This window comes from Acipenser ruthenus, chromosome 1 (genome assembly GCF_902713425.1).
Source record: "Acipenser ruthenus chromosome 1, fAciRut3.2 maternal haplotype, whole genome shotgun sequence".
NCBI classification, from domain to species: Eukaryota; Metazoa; Chordata; class Actinopteri; order Acipenseriformes; family Acipenseridae; genus Acipenser; species Acipenser ruthenus.
The window spans coordinates 117,777,783-117,800,881 of NC_081189.1; the positions used below are offsets into that span (position 1 = coordinate 117,777,783).

The following is a 23,099-nucleotide window of genomic DNA, read 5'->3' on the forward strand; positions in this document are numbered from 1 at the left end:
ACTAATGAAAGAAACTAATTAGTTTGAAATATCACTATAATCCAATTATTTATTATCTTTTCTAAGGGGTACCAACAAATGTGTCCAGGCCATTTTAGAATATCTTTGTAGAATAAGCAATAATTCATCTCTTTTCACAGCTTCTTTGCTTTATTCTATGACATACCAAAGGCTTGCAAGTATACATAAAATAGCTTTTAATTTCATCACTTTTCAGGAGGAATGAAGCATTATTTCAATGAGCTGTAAGGGTACCAACAAATGTGAGCATGTCTGTATAGATATATATATATATATAGAAATAGATATATATATATATAGAGAGATAGAGATGGAGATAGAGATAGATATATAATTAAAAGGCAGTTTAATCCCATTCGGTTCTATAGTGGGGCCCCCACCTTCACCCCCAAATAAATGTGCTTTCTGTCCAAAAAGCGTTTCATAGTCATACAGTAGCCCCTTGCTAAACCGGATATGTTTCTGACATTAGGAGGTGTCGGGTTTAACATGTTTTTACAGTACAATTGCACACACTTACATTTATAGTGCTGAATGTATTTAAATGTATAAATCATTGCGCTGAAATAACACCAATGTGTTTTGGGTAGGCTACACATTACAAAAAATCTGTACAGTACAGTAGTAATATCATATAAACACCTAGCCCAGTGTTTTTACTTTAGCCTAGGATACCGGTATGGTAACACAAAATAAGTCATGCTGCTGCATTGAACACATTGATGTACAATGCAAATTGAAACAATGATTTTAGAGTTATTATTATTAAATTGGCAACAAGTTATGATGCTTGCAGGCGGGCAGTCAATTCTCGTGAATACGAATTTCAAAGGACCTACAACACATTTTGCATTATACCTCTAATTAGTATTATCATGAGTAGCCTATAAGCCAAATGTATACTGTCCATTTCTATTTAAGTTAGTCAGTGGTGCTGTGCTAAATTGTGCACAATTACAAACCACCTGCACATTAATAGAACAGGTGTGTGTCCTATTCCTATACAGATGTTCAGAATGAGCTGGAGGGGTTAGCAGCATGTGTGTGCAGTCTATTGCTCTCAACACGTTGGGGAAACCAGAAATGTCACAGAAATTTGTTTTCAATGCTTGTAAGTACACCCTGCTTTTAGGGAAAAATAGGCATTTAGCTGTTGGCCTCAAAAATGCATTGAGCACTACTGGCAACGCACGTGAAAAAGCTGATTGGGAAATGCCGGCAACAATTGCCACTGTTTAAAACATGCTTTCAAAAGTTCTTAATAAATTGATACAATGTGAAGTGTCGCAATTGCCTGCAGCTTTCGTACATCTCATTATAATACGAGAACCCTCGTGCGCACTATCTCCACCCTGTTTTTGCAAATTTACACAGGAACGCCCATAATTACATAGACATCTACACTAGAACCGCAAACAGGAACTGCTGCCGCAGAGCATTCCCTAGAAAGTCACAAATAGCATTGCACTTGTCTAGTACATTTCAACCAAGACTCGATTGCGACAGGCACAACAGTTTAATAAACCTACCCCTTGGCGTCTATAATAAAAGATAATATACTGAAGTAGTACAATTTATAACCTAGCTGAATTAACCAAATTGGGGCTTATCGTTTAATATCAAGGGAGCACTGTACTCCGAAAGAGTGCTACAGTGTACACAAAGCTATAACACAGACCCCTGTATTCCTGCTTTCCAGTATTTGAGGTGGTGGTGGTGGTGGTGGTGAAAGCTGTTTGTTTCAATGTTTGTTTGTTTCTCTTTCTTTGTTAGGCCCAACACTATCTTGAGGCTGAGGTTCAACCACTTTGCTACAGAGTGCAGCTGGGACCACTTGTATGTGTATGACGGGGACTCGATCTACGCACCCCTGGTGGCTGCGTTCAGGTGAGGAGAGCCACCTTGCTTTTATTATCGTGCTCAAGAACGCTGCTGTAGACATGCTCTTTAAAAGTTCCCCATAATAAATGCTTCTATGAGAGGTGGAAACAGTGTTATAATGTAACATATTAGAAAAAGAAAAAGAAATCTGAATTCACGAAAAGGGAGCTCATGTCAAAAACTTGCAGCACAGCTGCCAGAACATGTGAGCAGTTGTAACAATTAACCACAAACACATATTTGTTACATTTAATTTGCAATTACTTGTAGTAACATGCACGTAGTGCATAAAGATCTAATAATAATTGAAGTCGTTCATGTAAATAAGAGTACTGCAATCACTTGAAATACCTGTAACATATTAGTAAGTGGGTGTAATTTGGATATACAGTCTGGAAAATACCTAAATAAAGAGAACACAACCACCGTAGGGAATGTAATGATAAAGTTCTAACGTGTGAAATGATTTGTACGCCTGTTTGAGGGCAAAGAGCATCTTGCTATACCTCTCCATGAAAAAGCAATCTTCTCAGTTGTTTTGAGTGATGGCTCGTCTGGACTGAGGCACTTTTAATGGCAGGCTATGAATGTCCGTATTCATCTTAAGAGTGAAGTCTTCATTACACTCAAAACACTTTCCCTGGTTCATCAGGCTGATTATTTGACGATGACATAAGTGTGATGTATTCATTATTTTTCAGTTCTCCAAAATGACATTGCCGGGTTCAGTTGGTTACTTGTAGGTTAAAAGCTTGGACGATGTTTCCTGTCATTTTGTGCTGGAGCTGCCCCAAGGTTTCTAGATTGGGTTAGAGACGTTACAGTCGTTGTGCTAAGGCACGGATGGAAAATAAAACTCCCGTTGCATAGCAGTTGGATCAATCCATGGTTTTACCATGAGTTTAGTAAGACGCACCTGAGCTTGTTATCCATACACTGTGGCTAATCAAACTCTTGGTAAAACCTGGAATGCGTGAAACTGCTATGCAATAGGAGTCTTTTTTGCCATCCCTCTGAGGGATTGCAATGACTCGGTAATGTGAACTAAGCAGTGCATTCACTAGTTCTATGTACTGTGTTTGTATGGATTAATTGCGTTTTTGGAATTAATTAGAATTCGTTCTGGCCTCCGTCCATGCCCATTGAAGCAAAGTAAAGCCATTGCTAGTACTGTAAGCATTTTAATTACTAGTATTGTATTGAATTAAGCTTTGCAGTGCTGAACATACTAAATGGAAAAAATGGCATACATGTAATAGTACTTAAAAAACTAAGTAAATCATGGTTTAAAGTAGTTCACAAATTCACTTTCCTAGTTCATCCCCTGCTGTTGATTGCATCAGGTATATACTATAGCCAAGTGGAGGAGCCTGCCCTCCTGCCATTTTATAATTTTACAACTGCATGAAGAGAACCACTTACTCAGTGTTGATGAAACATGGTGAAGATATTCTTTTGTACAAGTTACCAGATCAGAATCTTTAATATGATGTTATGTACGGTGTTAAAAATGATAAATTAATTAAGTTATGAGCATTTTTAAAAATATTTTTCTATTTGCATAGAAAGAAAAACAATTCTAATAATTGCCCCTGTATCACCAGGGCTGACAGGCACAGTAATAATCTGGAGTTAATGTGTTAAACACAGGTTAGATGTTGTGGTTTGATGTAGTTGTGGTATTGGAGATTGACTTTGATGCTTGTGTCCATGGCAACATGACACCTCTCCTAATGTGTCCATGAGCGCAAGATCACTGCTGTACCACAATGCATCCTAGGATTTGTAGCCTTTTGCAGGTTTCATGTAAAATTCTGCATGCATACAAAATTGAACCTAGTGAAAACGACAAGGTCTTTTCTACAGGAATAATTACTCGCTCATTTCCAGCGAGAGACTTTGCAGACGTTCTAAGTTGCATGCAGCAAAACAAAGACTGTAGTGATGCAAAAACTACCTGCTATAGAAGCATTTCAATTAACACATTGAAGAATCCTTACAAAATGTATACAGTTTTCTTATTGCACTTATCAAAGTTTACCACTGTAATTGTGCATTGTAATTCTGCAATTTTCCTAAGCATTTAAAATAGTTTAGCATGGTTTGCATTGTTTTTTTAATATGCTTTACCATACCTTTCTTTGCTTCACAAAGCTTACCTATGCTTTTACAATGCTTTCTACTGTGATTTAGCACATTTTCCTACCATATGTTTTTACCACGGTAAACTTTGATAAGGAAGTGGCTCAACCACCATCTTTCTTTTTTTCTTTGTCTTGTCTTTCAAATCATTAAATGAATGACCCTTTGGTTGCTTTCTTAATTGTGACAAAACTTGACACCTTTCGAAAAGGTCAATTCTGGTTCTATCAAAGCACCCTTTCTATTTGTCTGTCTGTCAGACTGGGTTTTTACAGATATTCATTTTAGTTCTTGAGGGTTCAGTATCAGAATCAGGTGATATTTTGTATAGTCCAGCTTTGACGTGTATTTGGGGCTTTCCTTCCTCCCAAGTTTGTTTCTAAACTTCCCGGGGACGTGGTTCAGAAGCGGAGAGGAGTCGAGTAGAGTACTGTATAGGTAGAGTTCTTCTTTAGAGTGCTCAGCCTTTCCACTGGCACCGGGTCCCAGCTGCGCTGTTTGTATGGGGGATTAAATTGGCTGCAGACAGCGAATGCCTGCTGCAGTCTCTAATTGCTTTGCAACCACTTTGAGACACTAATTGAGGGACTGATTGGAAACAGTGTCACATATATTCATGTTATATATGGCTTTTTACTGTGGATTAGGTCAGAGCTGGTTTGTTTTCTGATGATACATTTTCCTGTTCAAATTTCATGGCAATACGGGTTGTCACGTAGCCCCACAGCTCAGTGATCATTGCTGTTTTATGGTGTTCATTTTATAGAGATTGTGCTGATGCACTGCATATGTGAAAGATCTTGCATTTTTACCATCAATAAAGACACATAGCTTGGCTTCTCAATGTTGCCTTTGTTCCTTTACTCGCATACAGTAGCTTGTCAGATGTTTAATACTGGAGTGTATTTTTGCTTTATGATTCATATATTTCTGTATTGTTCAGTAAAAGGTTTAGTTTGAAAAGGGGGGGTTCTGCTAGACCAAAATCACTTCAATTTTCATAAAGTTGCATAGTTCAAGTTACTTATAAGCACGCAAAGGCTAGTGAAACCAGTCTTAACTTATTTATTTAAAATAGTTGTCCAAGTTGTCAAACTGTTAATCTGTATTTATTATAGCAGGATGGTTACTCTTGGTATTTGTTACCCACTGCAAGTGCTTTCAGTCCTGAACCACTCGTGCCAGAAAAGCAGCTGGGACTGTTTTCCTGTGCTGTACATTCTCCCTTTTTTATGTTTTTTTTTTTTTTTCACAGAATTGGTTGGATAGATACGCATCCTCATATTGGTATTATTAGGGACATTCTTTGTACTGTACGAGTCATGCCTTTTAATATCTTGCAGTGCTAAACAGTCTCTATTTTTAAATAAGCCCCTGAATCTGCAGTGGTGTACTTGCTCTTTGTTAGAAGGAGAATCCTTTATCTGTCAAAACTCAAAGCAAACCTTTTTCGCTCTCACAAGTTGCTACTGTAGCTTCTGATCCGCTGTTCTAATTCAGTGGAAATGGAACTCTTGTTCAATGGCAGGGACTGTTTGAAGACGTTGCTTTTGTACAATAGTAGTTATTGTGGATTTAGAGCTGCATTGATTATTCAGATCAGGCTCTCCACAGGTGAGGTTCCCTGATCCTGACTGAGCTCATTTACCATTCCAAGAGACAAGTGAAGACCCAGCTGCTTGGATTTCTGTGGATCGCTGTTCTCCACAGAGTCTTAAGAAAAGCAGCAATCATCCCAAAACTCTACAGCTGTTTCTTCACTCGTTTCACTCTGAACGGTGAAAATCGACCCGATCGACACCAGTGACCCTCCCCTGATTGTCGGCACCAGGTTTCTGTGGAGAGCTCAGTCTCAATAATGGAATAGTTTGTTCAGCACTGTTGTAGACTGCCAACCAGTGACTTTAGAGGTCTACAGGGGAATGGGAAGGTGACAAGATACCTGTACTGTACATCACAAAACTCTTATGATTCGGTACTGTATGCAGTGACATTGTGGTATAACTCCCTGTCCCCCCCATCCCTCCATTTAACTTTGTCTTTTTCCAGTGGTGTTTTAAGTTATTATTTATTATTATTATTATTATTATTATTATTATTATTATTTATTTCTTAGCAGACGCCCTTATCCAGGGCGATTTACAATCGTAAGCAAATACATTTCAAGTGTTACAATACAAGTAATACAATAAGAGCAAGAAATACAATAACTTTTGTTCAAGCAAAGTATAAGTGTGACAACCACAATTCAATAATACAGCAGATAATAGTGATAGTTACATCAGGATGTGATTAAATACAAAGTACTACAGGTTAAGCACTTGGCAGATTACAGTATTCTGAAGTACAGGATTAAATGCAGTAAAATAGGGGCAGATAAGAGCAAAATAAAGCACATTTACATGAAGGGTGATGGTGTCCCAGGATACAAACAGAGGAGTTCTACAGGTGCTCTTTGAAGAGGTGAGTCCTTAAGGAGGCGCCGGAATGTGGTCAGGGACTGGGCAGTCCTGACATCTGTAGGAAGGTCATTCCACCACTGCGGAGCAAGGGTGGAGAAGGAGCGGGCTCTGGAGGCAGGGGAGCGTAGCGGAGGTAGAGCTAGTCTTCTAGTGCAGGCGGAGCGGAGAGGTCGAGTGGGGGTGTAGGGAGAGATGAGGGTCTGGAGGTAGCTGGGTGCAGTCTGGTCAAGGCATCTGTAGGCTAGTACAAGAGTCTTGAACTGGATGCGAGCGGTGATCGGGAGCCAGTGGAGCGAGCGGAGTAGTGGAGTAGCGTGGGCGAAGCGAGGCAGAGAGAACACCAGGCGGGCAGCAGAGTTCTGGATGAGCTGGAGCGGACGGGTGGCGGACGCAGGGAGGCCAGCCAGGAGGGAGTTGCAGTAGTCTAGGCGGGAGAGTACCAGGGCCTGGACCAGGAGCTGGGTAGCATACGTTAATACCCCTAACGTCATTAGGGATATTAATTGGTAGTGTTTTACCATAAATGTTTCAAATCTTTCTTTACCATTCAGTATTATGGCTGTCAGGAATTGAAATTGCTGTTGATCAAGCAAGTACTGTAGAGTTTGTGTTTTTTGTATTTTTGGTTCTTCAGCGCCTCCTTTTTATATACCATTTAACATGCCAACTTAGTGTATCTTAAATGTTATAAATTCCTTGGGCAAAATCTAATGCTGTGTCTTTTTGGTTTCCGGATGATAGACTGAACACTGTCAGATTTGGTACACAACTGTATCCTGTGTTTCTCAAGTTTGAGTATGGGTTTCGTACAGGAAAAATTAAATCTTATTGTGGCAGTAATTTTGATAAATCTGAGACCATTTCGGGTAGTGACTGTTTCGCAGTGTTCATTGATGGACAGTTCAGGTATTGTTCAGATTTGGTACACAGCTATATTCTAGGATTGTCTCAGACTTCAGTTCCAAGACTGGTTTGGTCCATTAAAAATAATTTCAGTGACACACATACAGTACTTGCTTTATAACTAAGGCTACGACTTTGGCACGGTAACTTTTTAGTACATTTCACAGGTAAGGTCCAGCAAAAAATAAGAATTCACAGAAAGGTCAGCAAATAATGTAGTGTTAGCTTCATCATCATACACAAGAGCTTTTAAATAGTACACCAAAACGAATAGTATAAAGACTATTGCTTTTAACTACTGACAATTTTAAATGTTACTTTAGTGTTCGCAACTTGGTTATTAGATTTTTCCACGATTTCTAAAGCAGCATGTTGTAAAGAAAGCCTCTATTGGTAAAGTTCTGTTTTTTCAATGATTTGTTCTTCTGTCTTTACAAAAAACAGCTCACTCACTGTTACTTGTATCGCAGTCTTTCCTACTGCAGATTCAATGGCTTGTAACTTCTATCTATGTGAAGCACTTTTAAAATGTTTGACAGCTTGCAGGAACATTACATGCTGTACAAAACATCATGACACCACTTTCATGAAATGTCCCCTTTGGATAGTTTTTACTTCTCTGCTACAGTAGCGGTAATATTTGCCACTTAGCTCGCACTTCTGTCTCCATTTTGTCACCTTATTTCACCCCATAAACTTCAGCTCCACTTAAGTAAATGCTTAATCGCTCAGCTAAGCTGCAAATCTAATTCGCTGACCTACATAGCTGCATGTAAATGCTGCGTGCATACACAACCAAACAATTTACAGATACTCGCAGATTTGTATTTTCAGTGCATGACGTACTGCATTTTTGATAAGAAATAAAGGAAGTGCCTAATCAAATGTGTTTTTACATCCTTTTCCAAGATTTAACTGACTTTATTCAAATTCACGATTTCTGTGACCTCCGTGACAAAATCATAGCTTTACTTATAAGCTCCATATCAGTGATGCAGGTCACACCTGCTTTGAGTCTCTGTTGATACACAGCTGTATATTATTATTATTATCTGTTTATTTAGCAGAGGCCTCTGTCCAAGGCGACTTACAGAGACTAGAGTGTGTGAACTATGCATCAGCTGCAGAGTCACTTGCAACTACGTCTCACCCAAAAGATGGAGCACAAGGAGGTTAAGTGACTTGCTCAGGGTCACACAATGAGTCAGTGGCTGAGGTGGGATTTGAACCCGGGATTCTTTAACCACTGGACCACACAGATCATTCAATACAAATTAAACTTTGCAACCACACTTGTTAACAAAGAGTTCTGTCTAACCGTATACTCTTCTGCTTCACTTGTCATCCATGTTACTGCAGGAGCATTTTCTTAACAGACCAAATAAATTCATTTTTCTGGAGTGTGAAGTGATAGATAAAGGGGGCGGGGATGTACTAAAAGTAGATACACCATGTGTGTTTGGTGGTTTCTAGCACTCTGAATTAGTCTTGCTGTGACCTTTTTTGGTGCTCTCCCTTGCAGGTCCAGTCTGCCTCTGGTCTTGAGGCCCTGGCAGGGCTGATTTCCTGAGTTTGCAGTGAGGCTCTGAACTGCCGCACAGTCCATCCGGTTTGCAGCCACCAAATGTGCAACTTAAAAAACACAACACAGAATAATAAACAAGACCCTTTGATAAGTGTAGCTTCTGAATCCCCCTAAAGCATTTTTTTTTATCTGTGATTTCTATTTGCTACAGTAAGGTATAGAGACATGCAGAGCTAAAGTGTGATATACTGCGAGTCTGCACACATGCCTATATGTCTCAGCTAATGCAGTATAATTAAACTGCAGGTGTGCACACATTTTCATTCTCGTCCCCTCTTGGCATGCTGGTTAAACCTGGAGCAGTGCAGTTCTTTGTCAACCAGCCGTTGCTGGTTTTAGTCATTGATTTTCTGTCTGTCTTGCTGAGACTGCTGCTGAGACTGCTTGCTCTTGTCTACATTCAAAACCCTTTGTCTTGGAAACAGTATTTTAATGATCAATGATCCACTTTCAAAAATAATGCTGATTTTAACTGTCTACAATACAGTACGAGCAGTCATCATGATGATGATGATCCTAATTTAAACACTACCCAAATAATAAGCATTTTTTTATATTAGTTTGTATTGATGAAGCTGTTTTCTGTTTGAAGTACAGTTTGCATCCTGTAAACCCCCAAACAGAATGAAGGTAGAAACCACAGTTTTCATTACTAAAGTTTCTTTTTCCACAGCTTATTTGAACAATTTTGCTAAATGATCCCTGAATACTGTACACTCTTATCTGCTGGATCTCTATACACAAGTGACATACTGACAGGAAGCCCCTCATTACAGCCAATCAGTGATGGAATCATCAAGAGTAGTATTAACCTTTGGACTTGCTTGCCATATTTCCTGTATGTGTGTCAGAGAGACACAGAGCTGCCTGGGCCAGTTGATCAGTTGATACTATATATATACACTGTGAGTAAATAACTTTACCCAGCAGAGACATGGCTACTGTTTTACTGGTATGCTGGGAGTGGTGGTCTATAGAGACTTCAGAGAAGTAGCCTCTTGTGCTAGGGCACATACAGTATGTGAGCGCTAAGGGAGAGTACCGGTGTAGCTTCTCTCGCACACATGACCGCTGCACAGTCCTTTCTTTTATAAAGTCTGATTTCCCTGTCACTGCATGTCACCTCGTGACAGCCATTCTTACTGTTGTCATACAATAGATACATTCACATAACATACAAAGAGACCAGACCTGTCTTAGCAAGTGTGTGTTATTTTTTAAAGCCGTCGTAGCTTAGGGGAAGGGTTGGGTTATATGCTATAAACTGAGCCTTTTAGATAACTCCATGTCTGTGGTAAATAATAGTAGCCTGTCCAGATTCAATATTGCTTTATTTTCTAATTGAATCGGTGTTTGTGAGGAGACTGACAAATTGTCAGTTTTGGAAGTTGTCCAAAAAGATAACAGAAAAATGTCATGTTGGATCCTCTGTGCATTACTCATCAAGAGTGAGGGAGACCTGTTACCCAAGCATGCCAGATCTTGTAATCAAATCCTAATCTCATGATGATTTGTACCTCTGCCATTACTGTAGCTGTGAAACCATATGGACTGCTGAAAGAGCTCGTCAGAGCTGAGTTAGTCGTGCTGTACTGCTTAGTGGGCCTGGCGCTACTTTGTGTTTTTATATTGTGACAAGAAAGAAAGAAAAAAAAAAAAAAGCCAATTATTATACGATAACTGCTCTCAAAAGAGCAGACCAGTTGATGTATCTAATATACCACTATTACTATATGTATATCTATGCCAATTTCTATTTGTTTCTGTATAAGACACCTATTTAATTGGTTATCCTACAATAGAGTAGTGTTTCTGTTAACTTACTTGGTGATGAAATATGGAGAGATTTATTTTTTCATCTGATCATTTGTCATGAGCAGATCAGAATGGTCTTTCTAATATACAGATCTTTATACTGAATTTCTTTAGTCCTAAATTTATCATTTGTAAGTTTGTGCAAATCTAATGCCAGCGCCAGATCAGACTGCTGCAGTGACTTCACTCTTTCCTTCTATAGAGTATATTCCACTATAAAGTCTTTGGGGAGGAAACAAAATAGACCGCTTGCCCTCCTCTCTGTTTAACAGATCGATCTACTGGGCAGCAGTGTGGAGTAGTGGTTAGGGCTCTGGACTCTTGACCGGAGGGTTGTGGGTTCAATCCCTGGTAGGGGACACTGCTGCTGTACCCTTGAGCAAGGTACTTTACCTAGATTGCTCCAGTAAAAACCCAACTGTATAAATGGGTAACTGTATGTAAAAATAATGTGATATCTTGTAACAATTGTAAGTCGCCCTGGATAAGGGCATCTGCTAAGAAATTAATAATAATAATAATAATACTGTAGAGGGTTAACGTGTGTCCATCCTTACTGTGGAAAAGAACAAGCTTCTGTTTTGCATATACCAGGGGAAAGCGGAAGCCGTGGCTGTTTGGATAGAAGCCGATAGCTTCCTTTAATAAGCAAGCTGCTGAGAGATAAGATTCAGTAGCACTTGGGGACTGCTGCTGGACTTGGACTTGTGACCTTTACTCCTGTGCAAACAGATCCTGAAATATTTCAGAGAGATTATTTAAGCATTAAACACGTTGAACAAGAACTGATTTGGACAGCTGCTCAAATAGTTTTTTATTGATAGGTACACATGTTTGGACACAGAGGGAATAAAATATTATTAGTGGCACTACTCCTAATGTAATATTAATAAGAGGGATTTAGCTATTTATGGTTTTAAATGTATTTTATGGTTTTAAATGACTAGGATATAAAAACAGATCTGAGAATTTTCTTAACCCTACACAATATTTTCACTAACTGTTTTTACTGTATTTAAATGTAATAAATGACTGGATGTGTGATTTTAATCAGTTTCACATTAACTGAATCATGCAGTGTAGTGCAGCTGTCCTCCCATTCTCTTATTTATCTTTGTATTTCAGGGCTTGAATTTCAGCGGGAATCATGCATTTTCCAAGTTGCTCCCACATATCTGCAACTTTCAGTCTGGGAAAATCCCGCAGAGATATTTTAAGACGCCAAGCTACTGTATTTTTCACCAATTTAGAATGCGTGAAATGCTACAACAATCTATAAGGAAGTGGGTGTCAGTGACGAAAGCACTATGAGCCTGGTTAAAATAAATAAATAAATTAAATAAATAAATAAATAAGTAAATACAAGTAGTGCTGGATAGTTTAAGTGCCGCGAGACTTTATTCTCTCGTACGTGATTCTCAGCCGCTATCTTGAAGGATTATAGAAACACAGTACACTGCAGTAAGTAAACAGTTTTGAAAAAAGAGACGATGTTAAGTCTATCTAGGTGTTTTGCAAGCGGTGACTTTCGCTTTAACTCTTAAAACTCTGCCCCATTCATTTTGGGGCGCCAGGGCACCGAAAGTTACGCACCTGTTTCGTTTTGAGCCTATTGCTCCGTAGCACCCCCCCATGTTAATTTCATATTGAGGTTCAATGGTACAGCAGTGTGGGTTTTTTTTTTTTTTTTTTTTTTTTGAGCCATCTATGATTACAATATATATAAACTTTTTAAAAAATATATATATATTCTTACACCTGCCACATATAGTATGCCTGTTGCAACTTGCATAATATGAAAGGAAATTCTGTGTCCTACCATTTGATATGTTACATGCATGCAGTACAAACTATCCAGTAGTTAAACAATACGGTACATCAATGAAAACAGTGAAAAACAGGCAGAAATAGGGCTGAGTGTAAAGAGTTAAAAAAAAAAAAAAAAGAAATGGAGCGCTGGTTAAAAAGAAAAGCACCTTTTTCTTCTGCTGCAGCAAAAACCTCACGTCCGGCAACAGCAAAAGAAATGGAGAGTGCTCTGTCTCACCGTGATGAACAGCTGTTAGGTCTCCTGAAAGCAGCTTATTTTAAAGCAACACCAGTGTGAATGGTGATGCAGTAAAATATATATATATATATATACAGTGTTTTATATGCAAAAGTGTCTTTTCTTTTGCCATTCCCCTCTAAAATTTTGGAATCCCCCCCCATTGGCTGCAGCATAGGGGGGAAATCCCCCCCAGCACACTCAAGTGAAATTCAAGCCCTGTATTTCATGTTTACCTGCATGTCACTCTCTGGTCAGCCTTGTGTTGAATCTGAAGCACGACAGATTTGTGTCCGTTATTGCGTTGGCACGGTAGCTTATTGTGAGAAGCCTGTGCTATCTGGGCTTCACAAGGGTGTCTGCTTCAGACCTCCATCACATTAACTAACTCTGTGTGAAATGCATCACAAGACAAGAAAGAAAGAAGCAGTTCTCTCTCTCCAGCTTGGCAGTGATTGAGTGCAGGATGGTGGTGGTGTTCACCGATGAAGAGCTCAGAATATCTCAGATGCTAGGTTTATTTATTTATTTATTTATTTATTTATTTATTTATTTATTTAGGTCATTTTTACTGTATCCTGCAGTACAAAACAATATGAATGGCTATAGTTAGCGAAGTCTCTGCCCTGCAGTTAAAGTCCTGGCAAGAAGCTGCCCTTGCATGTGATCAGAGAGCAATTGAGTTTCCACTTTAGATTGTCCTGGGGAGGGGAACCAACCATCCTTGTGACTTGGGAATGTGAGGTATGTGTCTCCACACTATAAAAGGGGATAGCTTTGGAAAAAGTCCATTGGAAAGCGATTGGACTACTACCAGGGCTCGAGGGTATGAGAGAACCAAACCCATTCAGCCTAGATAATAGAGTGGTTTGGGGAGACTTGACTCACTCCTAACCAGGTCAGCTGGAACCCATTTGTGTGACTACAGTACTGTTTGTGTTCATGTGTAGTTCAGGGTAGACCAGCCTTGCACAAACTCTCCCATTTCTTCTGGACTTTCTACTGTGACACTCCAGGTATTGGGACAGCCTACCTACGTAATGAAGCTTGCTGTGCTTTAGGTTATAATTGAAGTCGCTCACATTTTTTTAAACCAAGATAATCTTAAGTTTCTGGTTCTTTTCTCAGACTAGATGTTTTAATACTGGTGGGGGTGGGGTACTTCAGCTCTACACCAACCTTCTTGTAACAGCTTGGTAACTTGAGGTTATGTGTGCTCTTGCTGGTGTGAGAACAGTTCTATTATTAAATGAATGTGCACAGTATGTGATGCCGTGTTTTGTGTTTCTGTTGGCAGCGGGCTGATCGTCCCTGAGAAGTATGGTAATGAGACCTTTCCGGAGGTGGTCTCCAAATCCGGCTACGCTCTGCTGCACTTCTTCAGTGACGCTGCCTACAACCTGACCGGCTTCAACGTCTCCTACAGGTACAGTGGAGCTGCCCGAGCCCCTCAATAAGAGTGGGAGAACAGCTGGCTACCAAACGCTCTTCTCCTCTAAACAAACTGGCTAGACTGTGTGAAATTAATTCCAACGTTTAACACTTGGATAAGCCTGAAGTCTTTTATCACCCCTGTAATCGACATTCATTTATTTGCTTATTTATTATTATGCTCTCTCATACAAATAAGAACATCAGGATGTGAAAAGGAGACAGTGTGGTCCAGTGGTTAAAGTCCGGGGCTTGTAACCAGGTGGTCACCGGTTCAGATCCCACCTCTACCACGGACGGTCACCGGTTTAAATACCACCACTGCCACTGTGTGACCCTGAGCAAGTCACTTAACCTCCTTGTGCTCCATCCTGCAGATGAGATGTTTAAGTCAATGTCCTATTGTAAGTGACTATGCATATAATGCACAGTTCACAGCCTACCTCTGTAGCGCTTTGTGATGGTGGTCCACTATGAAAGGCGCTATATAAAAATATTATTATTATTATTATTATATTATTGTTATTGTTTTTGTTATTAATAATAATATTGCAGTTGAAACAATTAGAAACATATGCTATGCAAAAGGCTAGCTACTGTAGCTGAACCTCATTTTAAAGACATACAATAATATAATGTTATGTAGAATAATGATAAACAATTATAACATGCCAAAAAAATTAATACATAATAAAACAGCGGTTTATGTTCTTGCAGAGAACTGAGCAGCCTTTGGTTTTGAGTGCTCTTTTATTTTTACACTGCTTGAGCGGTCTGCAGTGTTATCTTTTGTAGTCTACTCTAGCGGTGTGAAGTTTTGAGCAGTTGTTGTCGAATCATCAGGATCTATTTTTAGTGATTTTTAGTGGTCTGTGTGTTTTCAGAGTATCTGTACAAATCATACAATCGGCGCCAGCACTCTGTTCAACTCCAAGAATAGACCAGAGGCCACCACAAGCGTTTGGGATTGAGGGGCGGAACAATGCACTGACTGTAACAAGACTAGTGTTGTCTGCTACTCAAACAAGAGCAGCTCAACTTCCAACAGATCGAGGTCATTCAGTGTGGTTTGAATTTTATTTGGGCCGTCTGCATTTCCAAGAATAGAAGGTTAGATCAAAAAATACTAGACAAGCGTTTTGTCTCGACAAGTTCTCGTGCAGCTTTTTCATGTGTTCTAGGCTCCATTTTTTACACTGTGTATTTAAGATATGGATGAGAATAGAACATACAGAAGCTAATGTATGGATTCAGTGTACAATGACGTAGAAAGATTGGTTTACACAGTAATTGGTTTTGATACTTGAAAAGAACAAGGAAGCAATTTAATAACCGTGTGCCCAAATGTAACATTAGGTGATTGGATACTTTTCCAGCTTTGAAACCGAAGCTGCAGCCACTACAATTTACTTACCCTTCCTCTGCCAACCTCGTTGGACTTCTGTGTTTGCAAAACAGACAGCTGAATGTCATGGTATGCTGTGAAAGAATGAACAGCGATTTTAAATAGTGTTTAAATAAATTATAATTGAATCATTAAATGGTGCCAGCTGTGGAATTCCATGCAAGTATTTCTTCAGTGAATGACATATTTACAAGCACTACAATGTACCATCATTCGATTAACTGCATTTTAACACACACATTAAGCCATTGTCTTATTTTAAAGGTGTCCAATGAAACCTGTGGTGTCTGCCTGAAAGACCACCCTAATTCAGGCACTGTATGCCTATACGTGCTGTAATAAAGCATAGGTAAACAGTGAACTAAACCGTGGTACACTATGGTAAATGCATAGTAAAAGCATGGGAAAACTGCAAAATTACTGTATCATTTTACTGTTGTAAACTTCTGTAAGGGTGATGGCGGGTATGAAATATCACAACCTAAAGCCAATCCTTTATTAAGCTTTCTTTTATTTTGTAGAAGGCTGTAGAACATTGAACACTTTTAAGCAATGATAAACAGTAGGTCAACTTTCCACAAGTAGTGCATTCCGATCTTCATAGGGATACTTTGTCATATGTCTGATCACAAAGAAATGATGATCAAACAGTGAGATAGCTCTTCAGCTTGAACTAGTTTGGGGGGGGACGGGACGTGGACGAATAAATCTTACTGATTTAAACTGCAGAGATTTTCATTTTGCGAGGGAGATACATCACAGGAATGTGGCGGTACATGGAGACCGATTTAAAAATTGCTCCGTCTCTGAGGAGGGACCTGGCTCTGCTACACATCTTAACATTAGTGTTTATCCCTTGTACAGTATGTTAACTGCTTGCCAGTTAATTCAAAATTCATAATCTGCATACTAAACTGGAAAATCGTAACTTTTCTTTTTAAAATAGAACCCCGCTGAAGGCCCTAAGGACTAGGAAAGATAAATCATCTCAACTGCAGATTTCACTAGTAATACTGTATAGCAAATATGATTGATCCGTAAACTAAACTCTACCATACTGTATCTCTGTATGGAGGACTTGTCTGTGTAATTGGTATTGCAAGTCACAGCGCCCCTGAGTCCTTGTGATTATCCCGGGGATGTGATTGGGAGTGAATACCGGAGTGCTTATGCCCTCCGTTTCTGATGTTTTTCCACCGCAGGGGCTACAGAGGGTGCTGCACCCTGGTAATTAACTGGGGGAATTGCTCTTGTTCCGCTGTAATGCATTCAGCTGGCAGAGGGAAATTAGATAGTTAGCATTCTCAAAGAGCTTTAAAGTACTGTAGCCAAGTTGAGACGCTCGTCATTATTTCTTAAATTTCCATTTAATTTGTTTTCCGAGCGCTAAGCTTTTTGCAAACTGATGCTTCCCAGCCACGGCTTAATAAATTGCAACACTTCATTTTGTGTGTGTTACCGTAACTAACAGCTTTAAATCTGTCACCCCTCTTCGGTACACTTTAATACCATCGTTTTAATGCAACATTGAAGCAGACTTCATGCTGCCCAGCAGTACAGTCCCCCTTGACCTCCATGTTGGTCTGCAACATTTGAGTCCTCCGATTCTGTTGTCCTCCTGTCCAGCAGTGCAGAAGAAACACTTTCTTGTCTTCAGTATAGAAAGGTTGTTAAAAATGTTTTGAACCCAGGACTGGGTGCAGGGCTAGTGGAAGTTTCTAACCCTGAATGTTAACATGTGTAAGACTACATGTGTACAACACGAAGTATAGTGTGTATATGGAATAGACTATGAATAAATACTGAATATCAGCTAAGTCTTGCACTGTATAAACACTAAGGTTAACATGCATTCTTTTGGGATAATGGATTCTTTTGGGATACATCTCTTTACCAAGAGTATGGGACATTAAAAACGAAAGATTCATATACACAATAATGAAGAGAATTGAATGGCTGATGAAGAGTAATGAAATTATTATTATTATTATTATTATTATATATTTTAATATTATATATATCTATATCTATCTCTCTATATTTAAAGACTTCAGGCTCTTGCCCATGCATAGTATAACTCCTCACCCACAGATTATTCTCTTCTCAGAATCAACACTTGCCCCAATAACTGCTCTGGCCGCGGGGAGTGCAGGCTGGACAGTGGCAGCGGAGGTGTGTACTGCGAGTGTACGGCACACTGGAAAGGAGAGATGTGTGACATCCCGTACTGCATGGAGGACTGCGGCTTCCCCCAGCGCGGAGTGTGCCACGCCAACACCACCAAGCGCTGCCTCTGCAATCCAGGCTGGCAAGGTAGGGGCTGAATGGATAACCCTGAGACCCCGTCACTGTGCTCAAACGCTTCCAGGGCACTAGCTCAAACGTTCGTCTACTTGACTTGCTTCCTTACAGCGTTACCTTTTAAAATGTTTTCTGTTAGTTGAGTGATGTACAGTGAAGTGTGCAAGCCCTTTTGAGATTCCTCTTCAGAGTTGAATGCTCAGGCAGACTCATTTCTATAGTGTTAGAATGTCTAATCGTCATTGGGTCTAGTGAATTTTTTATTTTGTATTTAATATACACTGGCGTTTGTTTGTTTCTTAACTTCCTTGTATATTTTCTCTTAATATTTTTTGTTCCAGATCTACAATCTAGAATGTACAATATATAGAGGTCCCCTCACCTGCATGTTAAACAAACCTGGAACAGTTGCATTTAAGGTTTCTTTAATGATCAAATACTTGCATTCAAAAAAGCCCGGCAGTATAGTGATCTGTCTATTATATGAGTTGTTATGCTAAGAATTAAGCTGGCTGAAGATAGCTTGGTTATTTGAATGACTATGACATCATCCAAAACCCCTTGCTATCTATTGCCATATTCTAATTGACTCCAAGCCAGCTATTCTCCTGTTCCACAGTACAGTACTTTATAAATCATGGGAATCAATGGCTGATGTAAGCACTTTCAGAAGGTATGGTCTGCAATTGCAGTGCTATTTATAGTGTTTGTTGTCCCTAGTCTGCTTTCTGTCACTATGATCTGTGTTGTGTGCAGCTCCCTTTAGGCCCTCACTATGAACAGCATTGTTGTCTGATTTTAGCTGGGAATCCCAATATGGGTCAGGGAATGACTATCTCTGTCTCTCCTATGCTGAAGGTCCTGACTGCTCCATTCTGATGCCAGCAAACGAGTCATTTTGGACTAGAGAGGAGTACCCAGTCCGCAGCCTGGCACGGGCCTCGCACAAGTCTGTGGTGAACGATGGCATCATGTGGGTGATCGGAGGCTACGTGTTCAACTATTCTGACTACAAGATGGTTAAAGCGTAAGTACGGCGCAGTTAGTCCCAATCCATTAATACTGCCTGGCAGGAGGAGTCTGCAGCCATGCCACCCTGAAGCCTGACATTCCTTAGCTCTTAGTAGCTGAACAAGGGGACCTCCAATGGAAATCCAGCACCAGTGTGTCTTCCCTCTATGCCTGTGTAAATGAATATTGGTTCCTCTGAATATTTGTTCCTCCTTGGAAACTTGTATCTGTTCCCATCAGCGAACATTTGTCCTCCCCCCTCTACATGCATGTTATTTGTCCTATTTGTATGTAAATGCTGCATGTATAATGGTAGTAAATGGGAGCAGTGTTTGCTGGCTGTTCTCATGTATTATTGTAAGTGAGACTGGAGTAACGAACATTACTTTCTGGGGGAACATAGATTCTCTGACACCGGGGCTCTACCAGAGCCCTAGAATGGTGTTAATATAAGGGGCAACCTTGCTTTGGATAACAAGTTAAATTAAGGTCCTGTCTACTCTGTGGACATTAACTATTCCACTTTCGGTATCATGGATAAATCCAAAGGAAGGTTACAAATCTGCAGTCCCCACCTGTTTAGTATGACTTGCTGAATAAAGAAAGAAGTCGATAAGAATTTGACTCTCTGCATTGCTAAGATACACAAAATGCAAATTAAATGCGGCAGTCCAGCAGAAGCTTGTGAAACTTCCTCTTTCTAGAGCAGGTGTTGACGTGAGTCTGCTGATTTTTTCAAACGTTAAAAGCAAATAAACCGAACTTGAATTCTACAAACCGCAAAAAATAAATAAACACTAACGACGCTTTGATTGGTGAACAGATAAGCTCATTTCAATATGATTCAGCAGTACATGTAAAAACAGAACAGACACATTGAGGCCATGGTATTGGTAATCACCCAGGAGTAAACAGTGAGTGTTCCATGAAGGAGCATTGGATGAAAATACATTTTCTCAAGATCTGTGAAGGAATGGTAACTTGCCATGTAATCGTTCCCTTCACTATCCCTCCAGTATGTGAAGTGTGCTTCTTCCCTTACCTCATTTAACTCTCTCTCTCTCTTTCAGATACACTCTGAGCTCTCAAGAGTGGCTGCCTCTAAACCAGTCGGTGAACTCTGTCATTGGGAGATACGGGCACTCGCTGGCACTGCACGAGGTATATAAATCATTCTCGTCCGATTAGACTCCTCGAACCCTTGTCATAACACCGCCTCTGTGTTACAGCAGAGACGTCAGGCTTTCTGACATCTCTCTTCAGTATCCCACGCGGCACACATTTCCACGCAGGCACAGATCTGGGGAGTGGCACTTCTCTGACTTCAGCTCCGAAACTGGGCAAGAAGCCCAGTGTCTCTGAATTGCTGAATGCCTGAGTGTCAGATTCCATTTTCAGTTTCATGTTTTACTCCTCTCACTATTTACAAACCTAAAACCATTTGTAAACAGACAGGGTAGAATGGGTTACCTAGCCATGTTATTGATGCAGAATCACTGAGATACTTTAAGACCTGACTTGACAAAGTTCTGGGATCCATCAGCTGCTGGGAGCCAAACAAGCACTGTTTTTTTCCTGTATGTTCTTATGTTAAAGGTATCTGGAAGTTTCAAAGTGAAACCACAGCTAACAAGCCCTTCCAAGGCTGAGAACATGTACTTGGTTTTTACAGTTTTGCTCTATGTACAGCACAAGATGGGGTGGGGGTCGGATACTGACACTGATACTGATTTTGCCAACATCATTGCTTTGTGTCCTGTTGCCATCGCAGGACAAGATCTACATGTACGGTGGTAAGATGGACTCCAGCGGGAATGTCACTAACCAGCTGTGGGTGTTTCACATCAGAAACCAGTCGTGGGTGCAGGTCAGCCCCAAGGCCAAGGAGCAGTACGCCGTGGTGGGGCACTCTGCACACAAGGTGCAGCTGGCCGATGACAGCGTGGTCATGCTGGTCATCTTCGGACACTGCCCGCTGTACGGCTACATCAGCAAGGTGCAGGAGTACAACTTCGGTGAGTGTGTCCGACTAGGATCAAGGAAAGATAGCTCCACAAAGCATACTCCTCTAATATACTAATATGCATATATGTGCCCATTTGTATTTGGTTTTCAGTATAAAACAATTAAACTATTTTATATAGTTATCCTGGGGGCAGTCTTTTGGTCAAGGAGGGATAGTTCCACTCTAAACTGTAGACCATCCTACTAGTATAGGAAGGACAACTCCCCTCAAGACAACAGGATCTTATATACAATGGCCATTTTTTTTTTTTTTTTTTGATATTTTGCTATTTCTATAATGTTGCTTGTTGCTGAAAAAAATAAGCATTTTTCTCAAATGAAGTTAGAGAACCATTTGAAACTTCTTTGCCAGCATCAGCATCATTTACCATGGAGCCCTCTGACACATTTTACAAAGCCACATGGAAGAGGCTTGCGTGCTCTGGTGATGTAGAGAAACATTTTTTTGTTTTCTTTCAAATGTTTTTTTTTAATTTGCAATGCAATTTTCAATAAAATGACAAGTCCCACAAGTCTGTAGCACAAACCGTTTTGAGTAAGTTTAGTTTGAGTTGTTTAACGTTAAAGGGGGGGGGCCTTTAACGTGACCTTTGACCCCTTGACCTGATCAGTCTAAAAATGTAAATGTGCTTGTTTGCCTGAAATAACCCTAAGAACCGAGTTTGGTGTAAATTGGAGATGGTAGGATTTCAAATCCAACTTTTTGGGGGTAATTTGTCATGGAATGACCCATCAATTGATTGGTCCTCTCTGTGCTGTAAATCTGTCCTAAACATTTCACATTTACAAAATAAAACAAAAGGGTAAGCTGTACAAAGAGCCAGGTTAGAATACATTGAAGTAAAACGCAATTGGTACGATCTTGGCCCCCTATGTTTTAATGTGAGTGCCCAAGTTACAGTAGTACCAAGCGTCTTGTTTAACTTGTGCCACATTTTACATAACCAATCTGTCGTTCACTGTGGACCAAGTTTTATTGATTCGGTGCTGATGAGGTGAAAGACGATACCAAGCACAGTGAAGGTGGGATCACTGTAAACCTATACACAGATCTGGCAATCAGTCCTGGACATTAGTCAAAATTGTCAGTTTTAAGTTAATCTGTACAGTTGACCCTGTCTCTTATGGTATAAGAGTGACTTCTTGCAAGCACGACTATATTTTGTTTATTAAAAAATAACCCAATACGCAGTTGGTGCTCTCATCCATGTCTTGAGACATGTCCATTAGTAGCGTACCGTCAGTTTTTTTTTTTTTATCAGTTTTTTTGATTGGCAGAGTGTGGGTCACAATCACTTCTGTGGCTAAGCTGCAGTAGACGATGCTGTGACCCCCACACTCATGCCCCAGATTCAAAGCTATGCTCCTACAGGTGTAAGGCTGTTTGTTTGAGCTGAGTTTCATCTAAACCTCCTGTAATGCGTGTTCCTCTGGTCCTGCAGCCACAAACACATGGAGCATCCTGAAGACTAACGGTGCCCTGGTGCAGGGAGGCTATGGGCACAGCAGTGTCTACCACCCCAAAACCAGGGCCATCTACATCCACGGGGGCTACAAGGCCTTCAGCGCCAACAAGTACGGGCTGGCAGACGACCTCTACAAATACCAGGTGGACTCCCGCATGTGGTAAGAAGCTCTGGATTGAATTTCCTATTGAGGAGACTGAACCTGGAGTACAGCAAAGAGCTGAGTATCGCTCGGGGCATTGACACTAAAGTGCACAGTGTTCGCAAACTGCATGTCAGGTTATGCATAGCACTTTAATTTAGGGCACAGTATGAATGGGCTTACAGAATGTGTAAATGTGCACTTGTATATAACAAGATTATGGTTTTGGATGGGGGATGTTCTAGGCAGTTTTATTTTTAAATTTGCTTTGCTGGTTGAGGCTAAGAAGTACTTGCTGCTGGTCAATTGAAGACATTTATTAAACACTCAGGGAAAGCAGTTTGGACTTTGTCATTTTTTATAATATTTTACTACTTCATAACATGGTTTATTTTTTTTTATAGGCCTGAATTCTGTTGTACAACACAACAGTGCCATCTAATGACCTTGATGTTACTGCAG

At 40.1% G+C, this 23,099-nt stretch overlaps 1 protein-coding gene across 1 annotated transcript in view; it reads left to right on the plus strand.

Annotated features, from left to right (window-relative positions):
- Window positions 1-23,099, plus strand: part of LOC117421330 (attractin-like) — a 151,720-nt gene that overhangs the window by 28,686 nt on the left and 99,935 nt on the right. Inside the window, exons 3-9 of the mRNA XM_034035579.3 lie at window positions 1,795-1,908; window positions 14,154-14,282; window positions 17,800-18,005; window positions 18,852-19,020; window positions 20,075-20,165; window positions 20,776-21,019; window positions 22,472-22,655. Coding sequence (XP_033891470.3) covers window positions 1,795-1,908; window positions 14,154-14,282; window positions 17,800-18,005; window positions 18,852-19,020; window positions 20,075-20,165; window positions 20,776-21,019; window positions 22,472-22,655 — 1,137 coding nt within the window. The remainder of the gene's footprint in view (window positions 1-1,794; window positions 1,909-14,153; window positions 14,283-17,799; window positions 18,006-18,851; window positions 19,021-20,074; window positions 20,166-20,775; window positions 21,020-22,471; window positions 22,656-23,099) is intronic.